The 15,323-nt window shown below is 38.4% G+C and overlaps 2 protein-coding genes and 1 pseudogene across 2 annotated transcripts; 1 reads left to right on the forward strand and 2 right to left on the reverse strand.

Annotated features, from left to right (window-relative positions):
* Nucleotides 1–2,218: 2,218 nt before the first annotated feature.
* LOC106432093 lies at nucleotides 2,219–5,896 on the reverse strand (annotated as a pseudogene).
* Nucleotides 5,897–6,448: 552 nt separating this feature from the next.
* On the reverse strand, nucleotides 6,449–7,739 carry LOC106432116 (PLASMODESMATA CALLOSE-BINDING PROTEIN 5). Its single transcript, XM_013872954.3, has 3 exons — nucleotides 7,199–7,739; nucleotides 7,083–7,110; nucleotides 6,449–6,838 (listed from the first exon to the last, which is right to left on the reverse strand). Exons 1-3 carry the CDS (start codon nucleotides 7,536–7,538, stop codon nucleotides 6,694–6,696), a joined length of 513 nt encoding a protein of 170 aa, XP_013728408.1. The 5' UTR covers nucleotides 7,539–7,739; the 3' UTR covers nucleotides 6,449–6,693.
* A 423-nt stretch (nucleotides 7,740–8,162) lies between these two features.
* On the forward strand, nucleotides 8,163–10,885 carry LOC106432113. Its single transcript, XM_013872952.3, has 2 exons — nucleotides 8,163–10,607; nucleotides 10,679–10,885. The coding sequence occupies exon 1, from the start codon at nucleotides 8,259–8,261 to the stop codon at nucleotides 10,590–10,592; it is 2,334 nt and encodes a 777-aa protein (XP_013728406.1). The 5' UTR covers nucleotides 8,163–8,258; the 3' UTR covers nucleotides 10,593–10,607; nucleotides 10,679–10,885.
* The last annotated feature ends 4,438 nt before the right edge of the window (nucleotides 10,886–15,323 follow it).

Raw genomic sequence — 15,323 nt, forward strand, 5'->3', positions numbered from 1 at the left:
TGAATTCATTGATATCTAAACCAAAGTACATCTTTCATAGTCATATATGTATCAAAGCGATGATCATGGTCATCAACTGCAACAAATGCTTAAAACAATAGGATAAATTATATCAGTTGTTAATATGATGAATGTTACAAAATATTGTATTTTGTCACTTTAGATCGTTACAAAATATTGTAGTTTGTATTTTGTCACTGTAGATCATTCGGAATGTAGTGTCTGTATTTTGTCACTTTAGATCGTTTAATAGAATGGACAGCCTTTTGAATTTCATGGATATGCTTTTTCCTAAGAGGTGATAATGTTAATAGAAAACATCTGGGAAAGCACTTTGGAATCAGACATAATATAAAAACATCTTGTTTCCGGAAGGATTGTGACTCTTGTTGGTTTTTGGCTCTAGTCTCAAACAAGTTAGGGGCTCTTCGTTTCACCATATGTCATCTCCATCAAGATGATCCATTTGTATGATCTATTCAGATGATCCATTCAGATTTTTGAGACTGTTTGTTTGTCCATCCAGATGGTTCATCTAAATGAAGTTTATGTTTGTTTCTTTATTTTCATTTCCATCCAAATGAGTTTAGTAAAGAAATTACCAAAATACTCTTGTCTTGATTTAATCATATGTTAAAATTTACTACGATAATAACTTCTAATAAATTTTTTTTTGATAAACATGTATTTGAAAAAAAAACTTTAAAGTTTCAAACTAAAAGAGTATTAATAATAAACCGACGAAATTTTTGGCCGGAAAACGAAATTTTTCGGTTTTGACGAAAAACGAGATTTTTCGGTTTTGACGAAAAAAAGAGATTTTTGGTTTTGACGAAAAACGAGATTTTTCGGTTTTGACGAAAAAACGAGATTTTTCGGTTTTGACGAAAAATGAGATTTTTCGATTTTGACGGGAAAATGAGATTTTTTTATTTTGGCGGGAAAATACAATTTTTGGTTTTGTCGAGAAAAAGTATTTTTGCGGTTTTGGCGGGAAAACAAGATTTTTTGGTTCAAGCGGGAAAACGCGTTTTTCGATTTTTGCGGGAAAACGGGATTTTTTTGGTTTTGGCGAGAAAATATAATTTTTGGTTTTGGCGAGAAAACTGTTTTGTGGTTTTGGTGGGAAAATGCGTTTTTGCGGTTTGGCGAAAAAACGAGATTTTCGGTTTTGGCGGGAAAACACGTTTTCCGGTTTTTGCGGGAAAACAAGATTTTTCGGTTTTGGCAGGAAAACAACAATTTTTGGTTTTGGCGAGAAAACATGTTTTACGATTTTGGCGGGAAAACACGTTTTTGCGTTTTTGGCGTGAAAACGCGTTATTGTAGTTTTGGCATGAAAACGTGTTTTTCGGGTTTCGCGGAAAATGCGTTTTGGCGGGAAAATATGTTTTTTGCGGTTTTCACGAGAATCGGTTTTGGCGGGAAATGCATTTTGATGAGAAAATGCATTTTTTGGTTTTGGCGGGAAAACATGTTTTGTGGTTTTGGCGGGAAAACGTGTTTTTGTGTTTTGGCGGAAAAATGCGTTTTGGGGTTTTGGCGTGAAAACAAGTTGTGATTTTGGCATGAAAACACGTTTTTGCAATTTTGGCGGGAAATCACATTTTTGCAATTTTGTGCGGAAATGCGTATTTAGGGTTTTGGCGTGAAAAATTTGATTTTAGGTTTTCGCGGGAAAATGCGTTTTTGTGGTTTTGTCGGTTTTCGTGTGTGGCATAATGATATTATGTTTATGTTTGTAATTTGTGAATTACATCAGGGGCATAATAGACATTATACTATATTGAATGAACCATCTCCATCTAAATGGTCCAAATTGGATTGACTGAATGAACTTTAAAATTAAGCATATATTTCCGAAAGTCATCCGGATGATCCATCCGGATGAATTACACTTTTAGTGCCTAAAAGTACAAAACTCTCATCTTCATTCCGATGAATCATTTGGATGTAGAAACGAATATGCCCTTACTCATTCAAACCCCCATCCCTACTGAACCCAACCCAAAATTATATTTGAATGAGAACCGATTTCAAAACCTGAATAACCCGACACTTGAAAGAACTGTCATGGATTTAAATAGGTCTCCGAATGACTATGGCTAATAAGAAGTGAATCATATTTGATTCATGACTAGTAACTCTCTCCCATTGAAGTCTCTGATCATGTACAACTTCTTGTGGCTATTTCAGATTTAAACTAATTTTTAGCAGATTTTAACAAGAAACATAATTCTACTTTGTTTTTCCATGATTCTTGTTTTTGACATACAGTTTACATTTACACACGACCACATAGTGAATACCAGTCAATAACAATTACTACAGAAGAGTAAATAACGTTTAGTTCAAAACTATGCTTCCTCCTTTGAGAACTCGGGATCAGCTGGTTTATGAGGTACTAGAGGTAACATCTGCGAGAAGCTAGAACACTCCGCTGAGTCATCCTGTCGATTTCGCAAAGCTTTAGAGACAAACCTCGAGACATAGAGTGTTGCCCCTAGATTGAGTTGTATGTCTTGTTGAATTTGTTGTTTGTCCTTTTTGGCGCGTAAGGTCTTAGAAGCCTTCCTTCGGCAATGTGCTCTCCATGCTGCCTGTATGTAGCATGCTCCCCATGACATCCAAGACATTGAATAGTATCTACAAATTGTATGACAACATTACCAAGAAGGGAGACTGAGTCCTGTGGTTTACTTATTTAGGTATTAAAAAAAAACAAATACACTTAAGTATTAAGGGTTTGAAGCTTTACCTGAACATGTGTTTGAGTTTGACGCTATGTAAGCGATTCAAATGGGAAGCTACAAACTTGACATCATCAGGCAAGAGTATGAAGCCTTCAACATCGGTAACAGTTATAACGGTTCTAACTGAGCTGGGAACGCGAGAAGAAGGATGAGGATCTAGAACCCAGAAGAGAAGATCTCCACATATGTCACCTTTTGTGAGACGAATGTGAGAACTAGAATATGTTTCAAAAGATTCTGTCGTGCTTATCAGTTCGCCTCTAGTTACAATAAACTTTCCTCAACCGGGGCACCTTTTCGCACTATGTAGCTATTTTCCGAGTAGAACACAGGCTTCACCCGATCACACAGTGCTTCTAGTAGCCAACCATCATCCATGAAGGAGAGCCAAGGAACCTGAAAACCCAAAAATCATACGTACTCTAAAAACTAACTATATTGGGAAACAGCGAGAGAAACATGAGTATGGGATCTTACACGCTTCAATAACTTCATGTAAAAATGGTGTTTGGTTTCGAGCCTGATATCTTTGGGAAGGCTACGAAGAAGAGCTTCCTCTTCTGTGCTTCTAGTTTCTTGCCATTTATAGTCTTCGTATTTCCTAATGCGTTCCTTTATATTCTCTGGTAGCTTCCTATAGGACATCCATTTTTCTGTGTCTCTCTTCTTCTCCTCCCATTCATCTACTCTTATAGTAGTTGATTGCAAGTACTTCTGTGATCACCAATAAATGAATTCAGATATATACAAGATCAATATCTTTGTGATGAGGTGTGAGTGTGTCTATTACCTGAACATTTCCAATGAGCACAGCAAACAAGAGTACACCAGAGACACAAATGATGATAGCAAAAAGTATCTCCCCTTCAGAGTTGCTTGTCTCTAGGTTTTGTCCCAAAGCACTGTAATTGTTCATGAAAATCTGGTTGTAACCACGATGCCCTACTAGCAAAAATAAGCTGGCGTTTGATAACAGAACCAGACTGCCTACTCTCTCGGGTCCTAGCTGGTAAGTATTTTCATGAGCAGAACTTTCTAGATGTCTCACCACCGGCTAGCTGCTCCCATGGATGGCGTGGAATTCTCATCGGAAGGGACCTTATCAAGGCACACCTTGGATGGGCAATTGGAGATGGGAAAGATGTAAGTGTATGGCAAGATCCTTGGTTGTCGTCTTCAGCTAGGGAATGTCCTATGGGGCCTGCTACGGAGAGGAGTAAGGATCTGAAAGTCTCAGATTTATTTCTAGAGAACTCACAAGAATGGGACAGAGAAAAGATCGCCAACCTATTTTCGCAGCATCTAGAGAAGATTCTCCTAATCAAACCGAGCAAATGGGGAGGAAAAGATAAACAAATCTGGCTCAAACAAAACTCAGGCTCCTACTCTACAAGAACAGGATACTTTTCAGCAATCGAAAACTATCATCGGGCAGAAACGGAAGCTCAGACCCCCACTAGAGACTGGGTGAATGAAGTGTGGAAGCTATCAGTATCCCCTAAGCTAAGGCTTTTTATTTGGAAAGTCAAACATGGAGCCATTCCAGTTGGAGAGAGATTGGAAGCAAGACAGATCTTAACCGGCGCTAAATGCCCACACTGCAACAGGGAAGAATCTATCCTACACCTATTTTTCTTATGCCCGTATGCAGTTGAAGTTTGGAATTTGATACCTTTCTCAGAGCCGTTTGACCCGCTAGCAACGACTGACTTCGACTCTGGATGGAAAAGGCTACTAGCCAACACCACGCTCCCACCAATCGGGCTGTGGCAAACCCCCCTCGCGACCTGGGTCATCTGGTCTGCGAGAAATCAAAAAATATTTCAGAATAGGAACTTCTCTGCCCAAGACTCAGTTCTAAAGGCGATCTTAGATGCGAAGGAATGGCAACAGGCCCAACCGGCTAAAGATAGCGTCAATTCGCAGAGAAAGAAATTACCTTCTCCCCGAGACCCAGTTGATTGGATCATCTGCAAATCAGATGCAGCTTGGAAGAAGGAACAATCCACGGCTGGTCTGGCCTGGAGCTTCTCCCGTAATCAGAATGAGAGGTTCGTCTCTCACAGTACCCCTTACGCGTTTGTGATCTCGTCTCTTGTGGCGGAGGGACTAGCAATACGCTCAGCTATGGAACATGCAATCTCCCTTGAGATGAAGAACTTGGTGTTTGAATCGGACTCCCTGCAATTAGTGACAGCAATCACAGAGGGCTCAAGCTATTCAGACCTCTATGGAATCATCTCCCATATCTCTCTGTTATCTTTGTTTTTCAATTCTGTTTCATTTAGATTTTGCTCCCGTGAAAAGCTATCTTTAGAAGATGACCTAGCGAAGCAAGCTTTAAATGGCATTATACCAAACTCCTTTTAATTAATTAAATGCAAGTAGTTGTGCCAAAAAAAAAAAAAAAACCACGATACTTAAAATAGCAGTGTTCTAAAAGTCGGACCGCATAAATCTAAAGGAAACAATTTTTCTAGAACATATTTCTTAAAAAATATATAGGGCCTGTCGAATGAATAATCTCTTATAAAGCATATAATTACTGCCTAACAATTTCTTGAACATTGATAAATAATTGTTAGAAGCTATGAGAGTTTATGTGTAACAAACCTAAGATTTCGGAGTCCCCACCAAAAGCAGTACAAGAGCTTCCTTGGAAAATTCCTGGACTCAACCACCCCAGATTTCAATGCATCAATGTACATACCAAAGTTAAAAACTGTGGAGTTTATGATTTGCTCCGGATCGATTAATGGGCATGAAGTGTTCAGGAAACGACTGTTGTCTCCACCAGTACCACCTCGTGCACATAAGTAATTTGTTAAGTTACATCCGGATATCTTTGCACACGCTTCATGCCAACATGTGTCTTTCTTTTCAATTGCACTCAAGTACCAGAAAGCCCCAATAACCTGCCCAACAAATCGATCATATATTGTTCTAGCAAAGCTAAAGCAGTACTGTGAATAAGGGATAAAGAATCTCTTGCTGCTTACATGACTTGGCAACAAGTAAAGGAAAAGGTTTAAAGCAGCTCCAACCCACTTCGTTTGAGATACTGTACCAGAAGCTCTTGTCACTTCTTTAAAAATCGGATAGATCTCCTTCGACACCACTGACGTCATTTGCTTCCTTGAAACGAGAGTTAGAACCACCACCTGCGAGATCTCTAATCAATCAGAGTCTGATGTTGTTGAGAACTAGAGCTAGTAACAAACACACCTGGGGAATGGGGAGAACAGAGACAATGTCAACACTGAAGTAGAAAAAGAAAAGTCTCTTCCTTATAGCCTTAGAATGCACAACTAACTCTCGCCTCTTAATGACGCTGGAGAACACGAGGAGCAACGAGCTCATTTATAAAATGAAAAATGATGTGAATCACATAGAATACGTCAATAAGAGTACGAAGGACACATAGTTAGGTGTGAGCGTTGTGCTGTGCTTGTTAGCAGTTGATACTGTTGCAGAAAGACTACAAGCCCGTTATAATTTTGGTTTGTACTCGTTTGACATCTATTTAGTCAATGATATGTAGATTAGAACAGTCTCGATTGAACACAAGGGAAAAAACATTCAACTTTCTTTGCTTTTTTTCAAGTGTTTATTGGTGGAATGGAATGTCGGTGCTATATCTTTCTTTCTTCTTTGCATGATTGATAGGTCCTCTAATTAATCTTTGTATTTCACGATTTCATATCAAAAAGCTAATTTTGGTTGATAGCATTATATATTCGTTGACAAAGAGAAATATCAATACACATTACAACTCAAAAACATGTTGAAACACACACAGTCCAAGTGGGATTGAATAGGGAGGACAACAAAACCAAAAGATGGCAGAAAATTAGATATTAGGACCTATCTTTATAGGTATATTGGGAGAGATCAAAATAGCATCCTCCTCATCATCAAGAAGGAGCAATGTGCAAGTGGCCTAGAGATGAATTATCCATGTCACCATCAATATGGTGAAGGCCAACAAGATCCAAGTGGTGGAAACCCGTCTGCCACGGCTCATATCTGCTTGTCCTGAACCCATTGAAGTGTCATCCGCGACTCGACCATTGCTCACTCTCTTACTGCACATCCATGATATTTAATAAGTATACAGAACAAATGAAACAAGATATAAATGTGAATCACAAAGCAGCATAAAAAAATCCCACAAGTAAAACCAACCAAAGATTTGTTCTTTATAAGGAAACTGCTGAGCATAAAAAAAGGAAACTTTAAGAATTCGAACACCAAACAATCACTCAAAACTCCATATCGAATCATAATCTAATCAAAAGCAGTTTGAAAACATCACTCAAAACGGCATACCTCGAAGGGTATCTGCAAGTTCCTTGACCTGAAAACACACACATAAGAAATGAATTCAACAAGCTCCAAGAAAGGTAACAACTTTGAATAAATGTAAAAAAAAAAAAAGACTTTACTGGGATTGATGGAAGTGAGAGCAGCGTTGTTGTTGAAATTGCAAGCATCGTCGGCGAGTCCGTTCTTCAAGTAGTAGTTGTTGAACACATACGACGCCATCTTCTGGATATCCGTCGGGTCGTTGCAAGCTCTACCCTGCTGGATCGGACTACAGTCCGCGCCTCCTTGTCCACATGCCCAATCGATCGCCGTCTGTAGCGACGAATCTTCCGCGTTGTTCTTCGCGACGCACCAAAGCTCCGCTTGAAGCACTTGTCCCCCGGCCTGCGCATCCGCAATCGCCACTAACATAATCGCCGTCGCGGCGAGGAGAGAGAGATGGAGGTGAGGGAGAGTCATAATCGTTTCAGCAGAGAGAGAGAGAAGAGAGTGGGATGAAGATGAAGATGAAGCTAAAGAAGCGTTACGAAGAAGGTAAAGAGAGTTTTAAAGTCGCTGATTCGCCAGAAAGTTACCGTTAAAGGTTTCAGGAAGCTGGAAGATCTAACAGTGACGACGCAATGAGAGAGAGACTATTTCGGACTTTTTCCTGAGAGCGAAAATATCAGGGTGTATTATGCAGTTTTTGGATTCTAGCGATTGATGATTTGGGCTTTTGTTAGAACTTTCGGCCCATTAGAAAGATGTGAGGAATGCAATTTTATACTCGGATTACTGATGTGTCTTTTTGTTATTGGCTTTAGTTAAAAAAACGACCTGGCTTCACAGTCGTCTAAAAACGAATATTTTTTTGTGATGTAGCTTTTCCTAAGGAAAAAACAGGACAGAGTAATCGAGAGAACACATTTGGGATTTTCTCGTGAAAGATAGAAAACTATGGGTGTATTATGTAATTTTTGGATTTTAGATTTCGGCCCATTAAAAGAGGTAAAGGAATGTAATGGGCCCCACATAAGGAGCTGGACTCTCCAGCTTCCAATAATGCAAGTTCGCTCGGATTGATGACGTGTCCTTTCGTGATTGGTTAGGTTCATCGTGAAAGACTTTGAAGCTTAATCGTCGCGACCGAGAAAGAGAGAACTCATTTGTATCTTCCCCGGAGAAAAAAAAAACACAGCCATGGCTTCACCGTCAGATCCCACCGATTCCTCTCGAGATCCAGCTACAGACCCAGAAACTCTTCCCCCGAACCCTATTCAAACCCAGAAACCCACCGTAGAGCAAGGAAGTGAAACCCTAAATCTCGAATCAACGCAGAGAGATCTCGAGGCCTCCGACGCCATAGATCAGCAACCAGATCCATCGATCGAAGAGGACGAAACTGACGCAGCACAAGCCGTAACCTCCTCTAATTACCGCCGCGGAGGTGGGCCGAAGAAGAAGAAAGGGTTTCTCAAGAAACGTAAGCAGCAAGAGAAGTCAAGGGAGAAGCTTGAGATACTCTTGAAAACCCTAAAGCCCATTCCTTTCGCCCCGGCTAAAGCCCTAGACTTCTCTCGCCACGAGAAGCTGTTGAAGACGTTAGGGATCTGGGAGTTTCTTCACTTGGAGTTCGACCAAAACATCCGTCAGGATCTGGTTGCGAACCTTGTTGCTTATTATAGTCCTGAGAGCAGGTGTAGCTATGTGAATGGCTCTAGGGTTAACGTGACCCGTGCTGATTTGGCTCGAGCTTTGAAGCTGCCTAAGAAGAAAGACATTGTGGTTGCTGAGGAGGAGAGGGAGGTTTTGGAGAGGGATGAGTCAGCTAAGTTTGTAGATGAGATTCTGGAGACTTGGGTGCTACTGCATACTGATGATATGTGGATTATGCCTGTAGAGGTGGTTGAATGGGGAAGGGATGTAAAGGAGAAGAAGTTGGAGAAGCTTGATTGGGCTGCATTGCTCTGGTTCATGGTTGAGAAAGAACTGAAAGCTGGTCCTGAGCTCGGTGATTGTTTCTTTGCTTCTCATCTGCAGCTGTTGATCAGAAGCCAGAAAGAAGATTTACTTAGGGAAGAATCTAATGATGATGAGGATGATGATGTTAAGGAGGTTGATGTTATGGTAAAGTCTCCAAAGGAAGATTGTTTGGATGTTAAGGAGGAGGATGCTGATGTTAAGGAGGTTGATGTTATGGTGAAGTCTCCAAAGGAAGATTGTTTGGAGGTTAAGGAGGAGGAAGATGTTGGTGCTGCAGATTCAGGAAGAGATAATTGTGCCACTGATGCCACTGAATTAAAGGAAGAAGAAACTTATGTGGAAGAACATATGATTGAACTGAATCTCGGGCAAGAGACTGTGTCTGAAATGGTCGCTGAGGAGCAGGAGCAAGGCCCTGTTGAGGAACAGCCAATGGATGTTGAGGAAGATAAGAAGGAAGAGGTTGAAAAGTGGTCGTGGAATGAAGACTCTCATGCTGGTACTTCCCATTTCCTTCGCCACTGCGATCTTAGTATCGCTACAGAAGGAGACGAAGAGAACAACATAGAAGGGCCCATGGAAATGGGAGAAGACGAACAGATTGAAGATCTTGAGGAAGAGGAAACGGAGGAAGATAAAGAAAGGAATGAAGGAGGGTTTCCCTTTTTTCCAAATGGAGACTCCCTTCATGGAGATGGCATGTTAGGAGATGTATCTCCCTTACGTTTTTCCTCTGGGTTACAGATGCACGGCAACTCAACCGGTGGTCATTTCCTTGCTTCTAGGGTTGACATGCATATGGCTATGGGCTCAGGTAGTAACACCAACAACAAGAGGCAGATTGATCATGAGAATGATATGTCCTATCACAACCCTGACGGTAAGAGGATGAGGACTGAAGAGCCGTCTTGGAATGAAAAGCCGCAACCAGTTGAGGTATGCGTGGATCAGATTCTGCTGTGGGCTGAGAAAGCTAGGATGTCATGTGCTCAAAAGGATCGGGAGCGTGCGCAATCTGCGATGAACCAGGAGTATCTGATGAGCGAGCTGCAAAGGAAAGATGAAATGATTCATGATCTTGAAAGAAGCAAGTATGAGGAGCAACAGAGAAAAGATTTAATGATCTATAGGCTTGAGAGTGAGCTTCGGATGATGACAAGTGTATTAGAAGGATACAGGAAGGCTCTGAAAGAAACCAAAAAGGCATCAGCTGAGCACAGGAAGCGTTGCCCTTTGCGTGATGATAAACCTGTCTACAAGGATGTTAAAGGCTCTGGAGGTTTAGTTCTGAGCGTTGCTGAAATTGAGAAGCTGAGATTGAAGCGAGAAGGGGAAGACAGGATGACACGAGCTCGAATAGAGAGACAGATCGAGGAGTTTGGAAGTGAATGGTTTAAAGTGTTTCAAGAGCAAATGGATGCTGTGGAGTCGCTAAACGAGAGATTGATCGTGGTTGAAAATGAAGTGAAGATCTGTAGAGAAACACTTTCGGAAAGTAAGAACGATGAGCCTTCTGAAGCTGTTGCTGCTGCTGCTACAGAAGAGACATGATGAGATGCTGTTAAGGTATTTTACTACTCTCTTTTACTCAAATGTCCAGTTTAACTTTATACTATTGTTTTTTCCTTTTCTTGCAGGTTTCTGCAAATCAGTGAAGCTTTTGAAGATCAGATATTATTTTGCTTCGTTTTGTATGATGTAGACGATGTTGATTGAATCTCTTTAATCTCGTTCTAGGAAATGTAATCAACGGTTGTGATCAGTTCCAGTCTTAATTAGCACTATATTGTATCAACATTTAGTCATCTTTGAGACTTGTTAAGCTAGTGTTAAACAACTTCAAATCCGTTGTCAGATTCCTGGTATTTCGGAATGCGTGTATGGTCCGTCCGGTCGGTAGTATACATATCAGCTCTAATTGATTCATTCTTGGATATGTTCTTTTATTTTTTCTATATAATAGATGAAGAAGTACCTTCACTGGATTCCCCTTAATGTATATGAATGGTATTTTCTATTCTAAATTTAGAAGATAATATAACAATATTTATTTTAGAGTAGGAAATACAGGTAGTGGAATGTAAACATCCAAAGTCAAATATAGAAATGTGGTGGAGATATTTTATAAAAAGCTCCAATTATAGCATACTTTAATGATGTAATTAAATTATAAATAAGATTGTATCATTTTTTGAAAACTAGTGGTTGAATATTTCATTAATTTTAAATTTTTCGTTTTAAAATCGATTTTGTCTCTTTTAAAATCACTAGAGCCTGTCCCGGGCTACGTCCGGGTTTTTTCTATAATTTTAGTTAAATTTATAACTCTAAATTTATATTTGTAAATGTACATTAGAACCTATCATAAAATACTAATTAATAGAAAAATCAAGTTATTTATTTATTCGTTGTTCTTTTTCAATGAATTTAAAATGGTTAAAACTCACAATTGTTGTGTTGTTCATTAGAAATTGTATATAATATGAAGTTTGTGTTTAAAAAAAAGTGTTTTAAAAAATGGTCAAAAATGGACTTACAGTTATTTAACTTTAGTAATGTTCAATTTTTTTATTTTATTGATTATTTTTAGTGTAAAATAATTAAATTAACAAATGATTTAAACATTGTTATTTTAGAATTATTGAGTTCACATTTATAGGTCTTCCGTCTTCAAGAGGAACTACAAAGCTACATATTAGCCGGCTTCTTATTTGGTCTATTTCAATTGATAAATTAAGTTCAAGGTCTAACTAAGTTTACAGCTACGCAATCTTGGTTTATGATACATTTTGAAAATGTTTTATAAGTGACTGAAGAAAAATAATCTCTAGAAAAATTGTTAAATGCCATTGATGAGATCTCGGTAGAAATAAAGTAAATGAAATCTGAAAACTATAGTCTTTCTAAGCCAAACCCGGGTTCGAATGTCCACAAAAGCAGCCAATTTTTTCTGTTTCAAAAAGAAATTGATTAACATTGTTTCTGACTTTAACAAACAATTATTTAAATCTGTTACTTTTTTATACTAAATCGAACTATCTTCTGATAGAGAATAAGTGAGTCGAAATATCACCAAAACTAAAAAAAAAGTATTATCCTCCAAAATGGGGCATAGTTCATGAGAAGATAATACAAATGAAAAATAGGACACAAACTAAACCACACCGAATAACGGCCATGACTGCAAATTAAGAAACACGACCTTCTCTCAAAACCCTGACTCTCTTTTTTTTTCTTAAATAAGTTAAGCTTCTTTGGGGGAAAATAAGATCCCTCACTCTTGCTTACTTAGTGAGGAAACTATGCTATTATTTCTTGGCATTGTCCCCATCATCACTTGTTAAATAAACGTTCTTCTTCTTTGCTACTGGCTTTTAGTTTTTCCTTTTTGGTTGTAAAACATCTAACGCTTGTCAGTAAAAATAACTAATGGTTTACGCTTTTCCTCAAGTATCGGAACATTACCTTTGGTATTGATAGTTGATACAAAACTATAAAACAATAGTAATTATGTGAATGCCACTTCATAATCATTCTTCAGGAATTATTATTGTCAATCATCAATCATCATTCATTTTAGTCAGACCAACCCAATATATGATTTGGAGGAACTTGAAAACAACATTCATATCTCAGTTACACAGTGCTATGTTCTTGTACGTCAATATCTTTGATCCTAGTCCTGTGCGTTCATCCAAATTTATGTACCCCACTGCAGTAGTTGGTATGGTAATTATCTTTCCATGCAAAATTCACTTTACTCCTTTAGTGTTAAAACCATTCTATGAGAACGACCACAACCCGTTTCTTGATTTTCATGCTTTCTAAGAGAAGAAAAAGCAATTTATTAGTTTATTTTTTGTGTATTTTGTCTCTTAAAGAACAAATGACAGAGACAAAAACTTTGATGCTTTCACTTTTATTTCCCCTTCTTGGGGTGTTTTTGCTTTATTTTCCTTAACATATTAATTTGAATTTGTTTATATGCTCTTCTTCGTTGATATCGTCCTCATTATCATCATTGTACGTCATCCATCTCAAGGTCGTTTGCGGCAACAACCTCACCTATGAACCACTAGACACATGGAAGATGATTTTTTTATTTAATGGGTTGATCTATGTGATAAACAGTGCACATACTCAGATCCTGAAACTAAAGTAACATGCAAAGAGAACTAAAGATAACATACAAAGGTACAAACCGGATATCATAGTCGTGCTCCATTTGCCCTTGGTAAAACTGCTCTTGGGTAAGGCCATACCATGTCTACATCAGGATCCTACTCGTCATCGGGAACTTGAGGTGGTCTGAAATAATTGAAGAAACTCCCCAGTCTTAGTGATGGGATTTGTGAGTTTGTGATTTTGGATCCCTTCTTTGGCTTATTTTTAGGATCTTCTGATCCAAACATTCTATAGAACACCACTCAATCTCCGTCCTGTACAATAGTTAAGGATCAGAAAAAACATTTTTCTTAAGGAAAAAAATGGCAAATACATGAGAAAAGAAAAAGATCACCCAATGGCCTTTTCGAGGATTGAATCATCTTCTTCAATCATGTGATTTGTCTTATTCACCACAGTGTTTTTCAAGTAAGGGTTCTGAGCATAGAAAAAGTGAAGCTTCAACTCTTTTGAAGGAACTTGATGTTTTACCTAAGTGTCAAAGGAATAAATAAAATAAAATGTATTTTGAAGGAATATATCTAAGATTCAACGCATATGTATTAAGATTATATACCCATGTTGCATTTGGAGAGGTGGGGGGGGGGGGGGGGGGGGGGGGGGGTAAATACATTGCCCTTGAAAGCACTTGAACAGTCTCGCCTTAGCAATCCATCTCCAAAAACGTTGCTGGAAGTATTGGAGTTATAGTGGGGTTAGGTTGGAAGTTAAGAGAAAAGCTCTTTGTATCTTACCTCATCAATTTCGGTAACTCATTCCCTTCAAAGACAATGAAATATATGTTTAGCAACCAAGCATGGATCACTGGGCATGCAGTACCAAAATATATAAGGTGTAAGTCGAAGCAAAAATTAGACCACACGTTTTCCCAAACTTGTCAGAAACAACAGACCCAAGCTAAACTTTTACATGAAGATGTAAATATAGATGTTGAACACTTCAAATACCTTGTGAAATCTTCCTCGTCTTCTACAAATCATTTCTTCTTACCGTTAGGTTCTCTCCATGATTTCCCATCCAAACTTTCTCGAATGCAAGGTCGCAAGTTCTTCAAGAAGCTATCGTATATATTCTTGAAATGGAAAGTTTTAGAATCAGATATAATAAGCCAGTCATGCTTAAAAGAGACTGGAGGCCAAACAAAAGATTCTGTAATAAAAATCGAAGAGTCATATGGACCAAGCTACTACTTCACAAAAAAACAACATTAAAGGTTACCTTGGCGATTCTCCGCTCAATATGTGAGCTGCGTTTGTTGCTCTCCGCTCATTAGACATATATGAGCAATTGCTTTCTTCATATGACCAATCTACGTAGAAGTTAAATTCCATATAAAATGAGGTGAAGTTGGAGTACACTATCAACTAATAAAATATCTGAAATTGTATTTATGAGTGAAGAAGAGTAGGAACAATCTACAAACTACACAAGCTAAGGAGTAAAACATTTGGAATGAAGAAACTAACCTTTATCCAGCAGTTTCAATATCTCCTCAAAAGTTTTTTCTTGCTTTGGTGAGAGTTCTCCTATATACGTTTGCTACACGATTTCTTCAACATCCTTCTTCATGTTTAGACAATTGAAGAGAAGACTAAATCAGAATTCAGAAAGATTGATTTGATGATTAAGTTTGTAACACTAACAGATACAACAACAATTATTACCTCTCCTTCCTCAATAGCATCTTCCTCCATGTCCCATGAAATACCATCAGCCGTGGATGCTTGCTGTCTTGCTCGGTGAAGTGGCTTGTTGTTCCGACAGCTACTGTCTCAACTTAGCTACTGTTATTAACTGCAAGTGTTGATAGTAAAATCCAACATCAGAGGCACATCAACAAAAAGTAACGAATAAAAAAAGTTTTTAAAAGTTAGTGATTAACAAAATAAATTCCAACACTTAGCCTCTACAATATCAGTGTGACTTATACCTGTATGAAATGCCAGAGCATATCTATTTTGCTTAATTATTCCTCTGCACCGGTCGGTGTTTCATTTACCATTCGTTGTGATAAGATGCTGCATGTTCAGATCGTGTGATGGATAAGGGAAATGAATGAATTACTAATCAAATAGATGAATGGAGTTATTGAGAAAA

This window comes from Brassica napus, chromosome C6 (assembly GCF_020379485.1).
Source record: "Brassica napus cultivar Da-Ae chromosome C6, Da-Ae, whole genome shotgun sequence".
In the NCBI taxonomy this organism is placed as follows: domain Eukaryota; kingdom Viridiplantae; phylum Streptophyta; class Magnoliopsida; order Brassicales; family Brassicaceae; genus Brassica; species Brassica napus.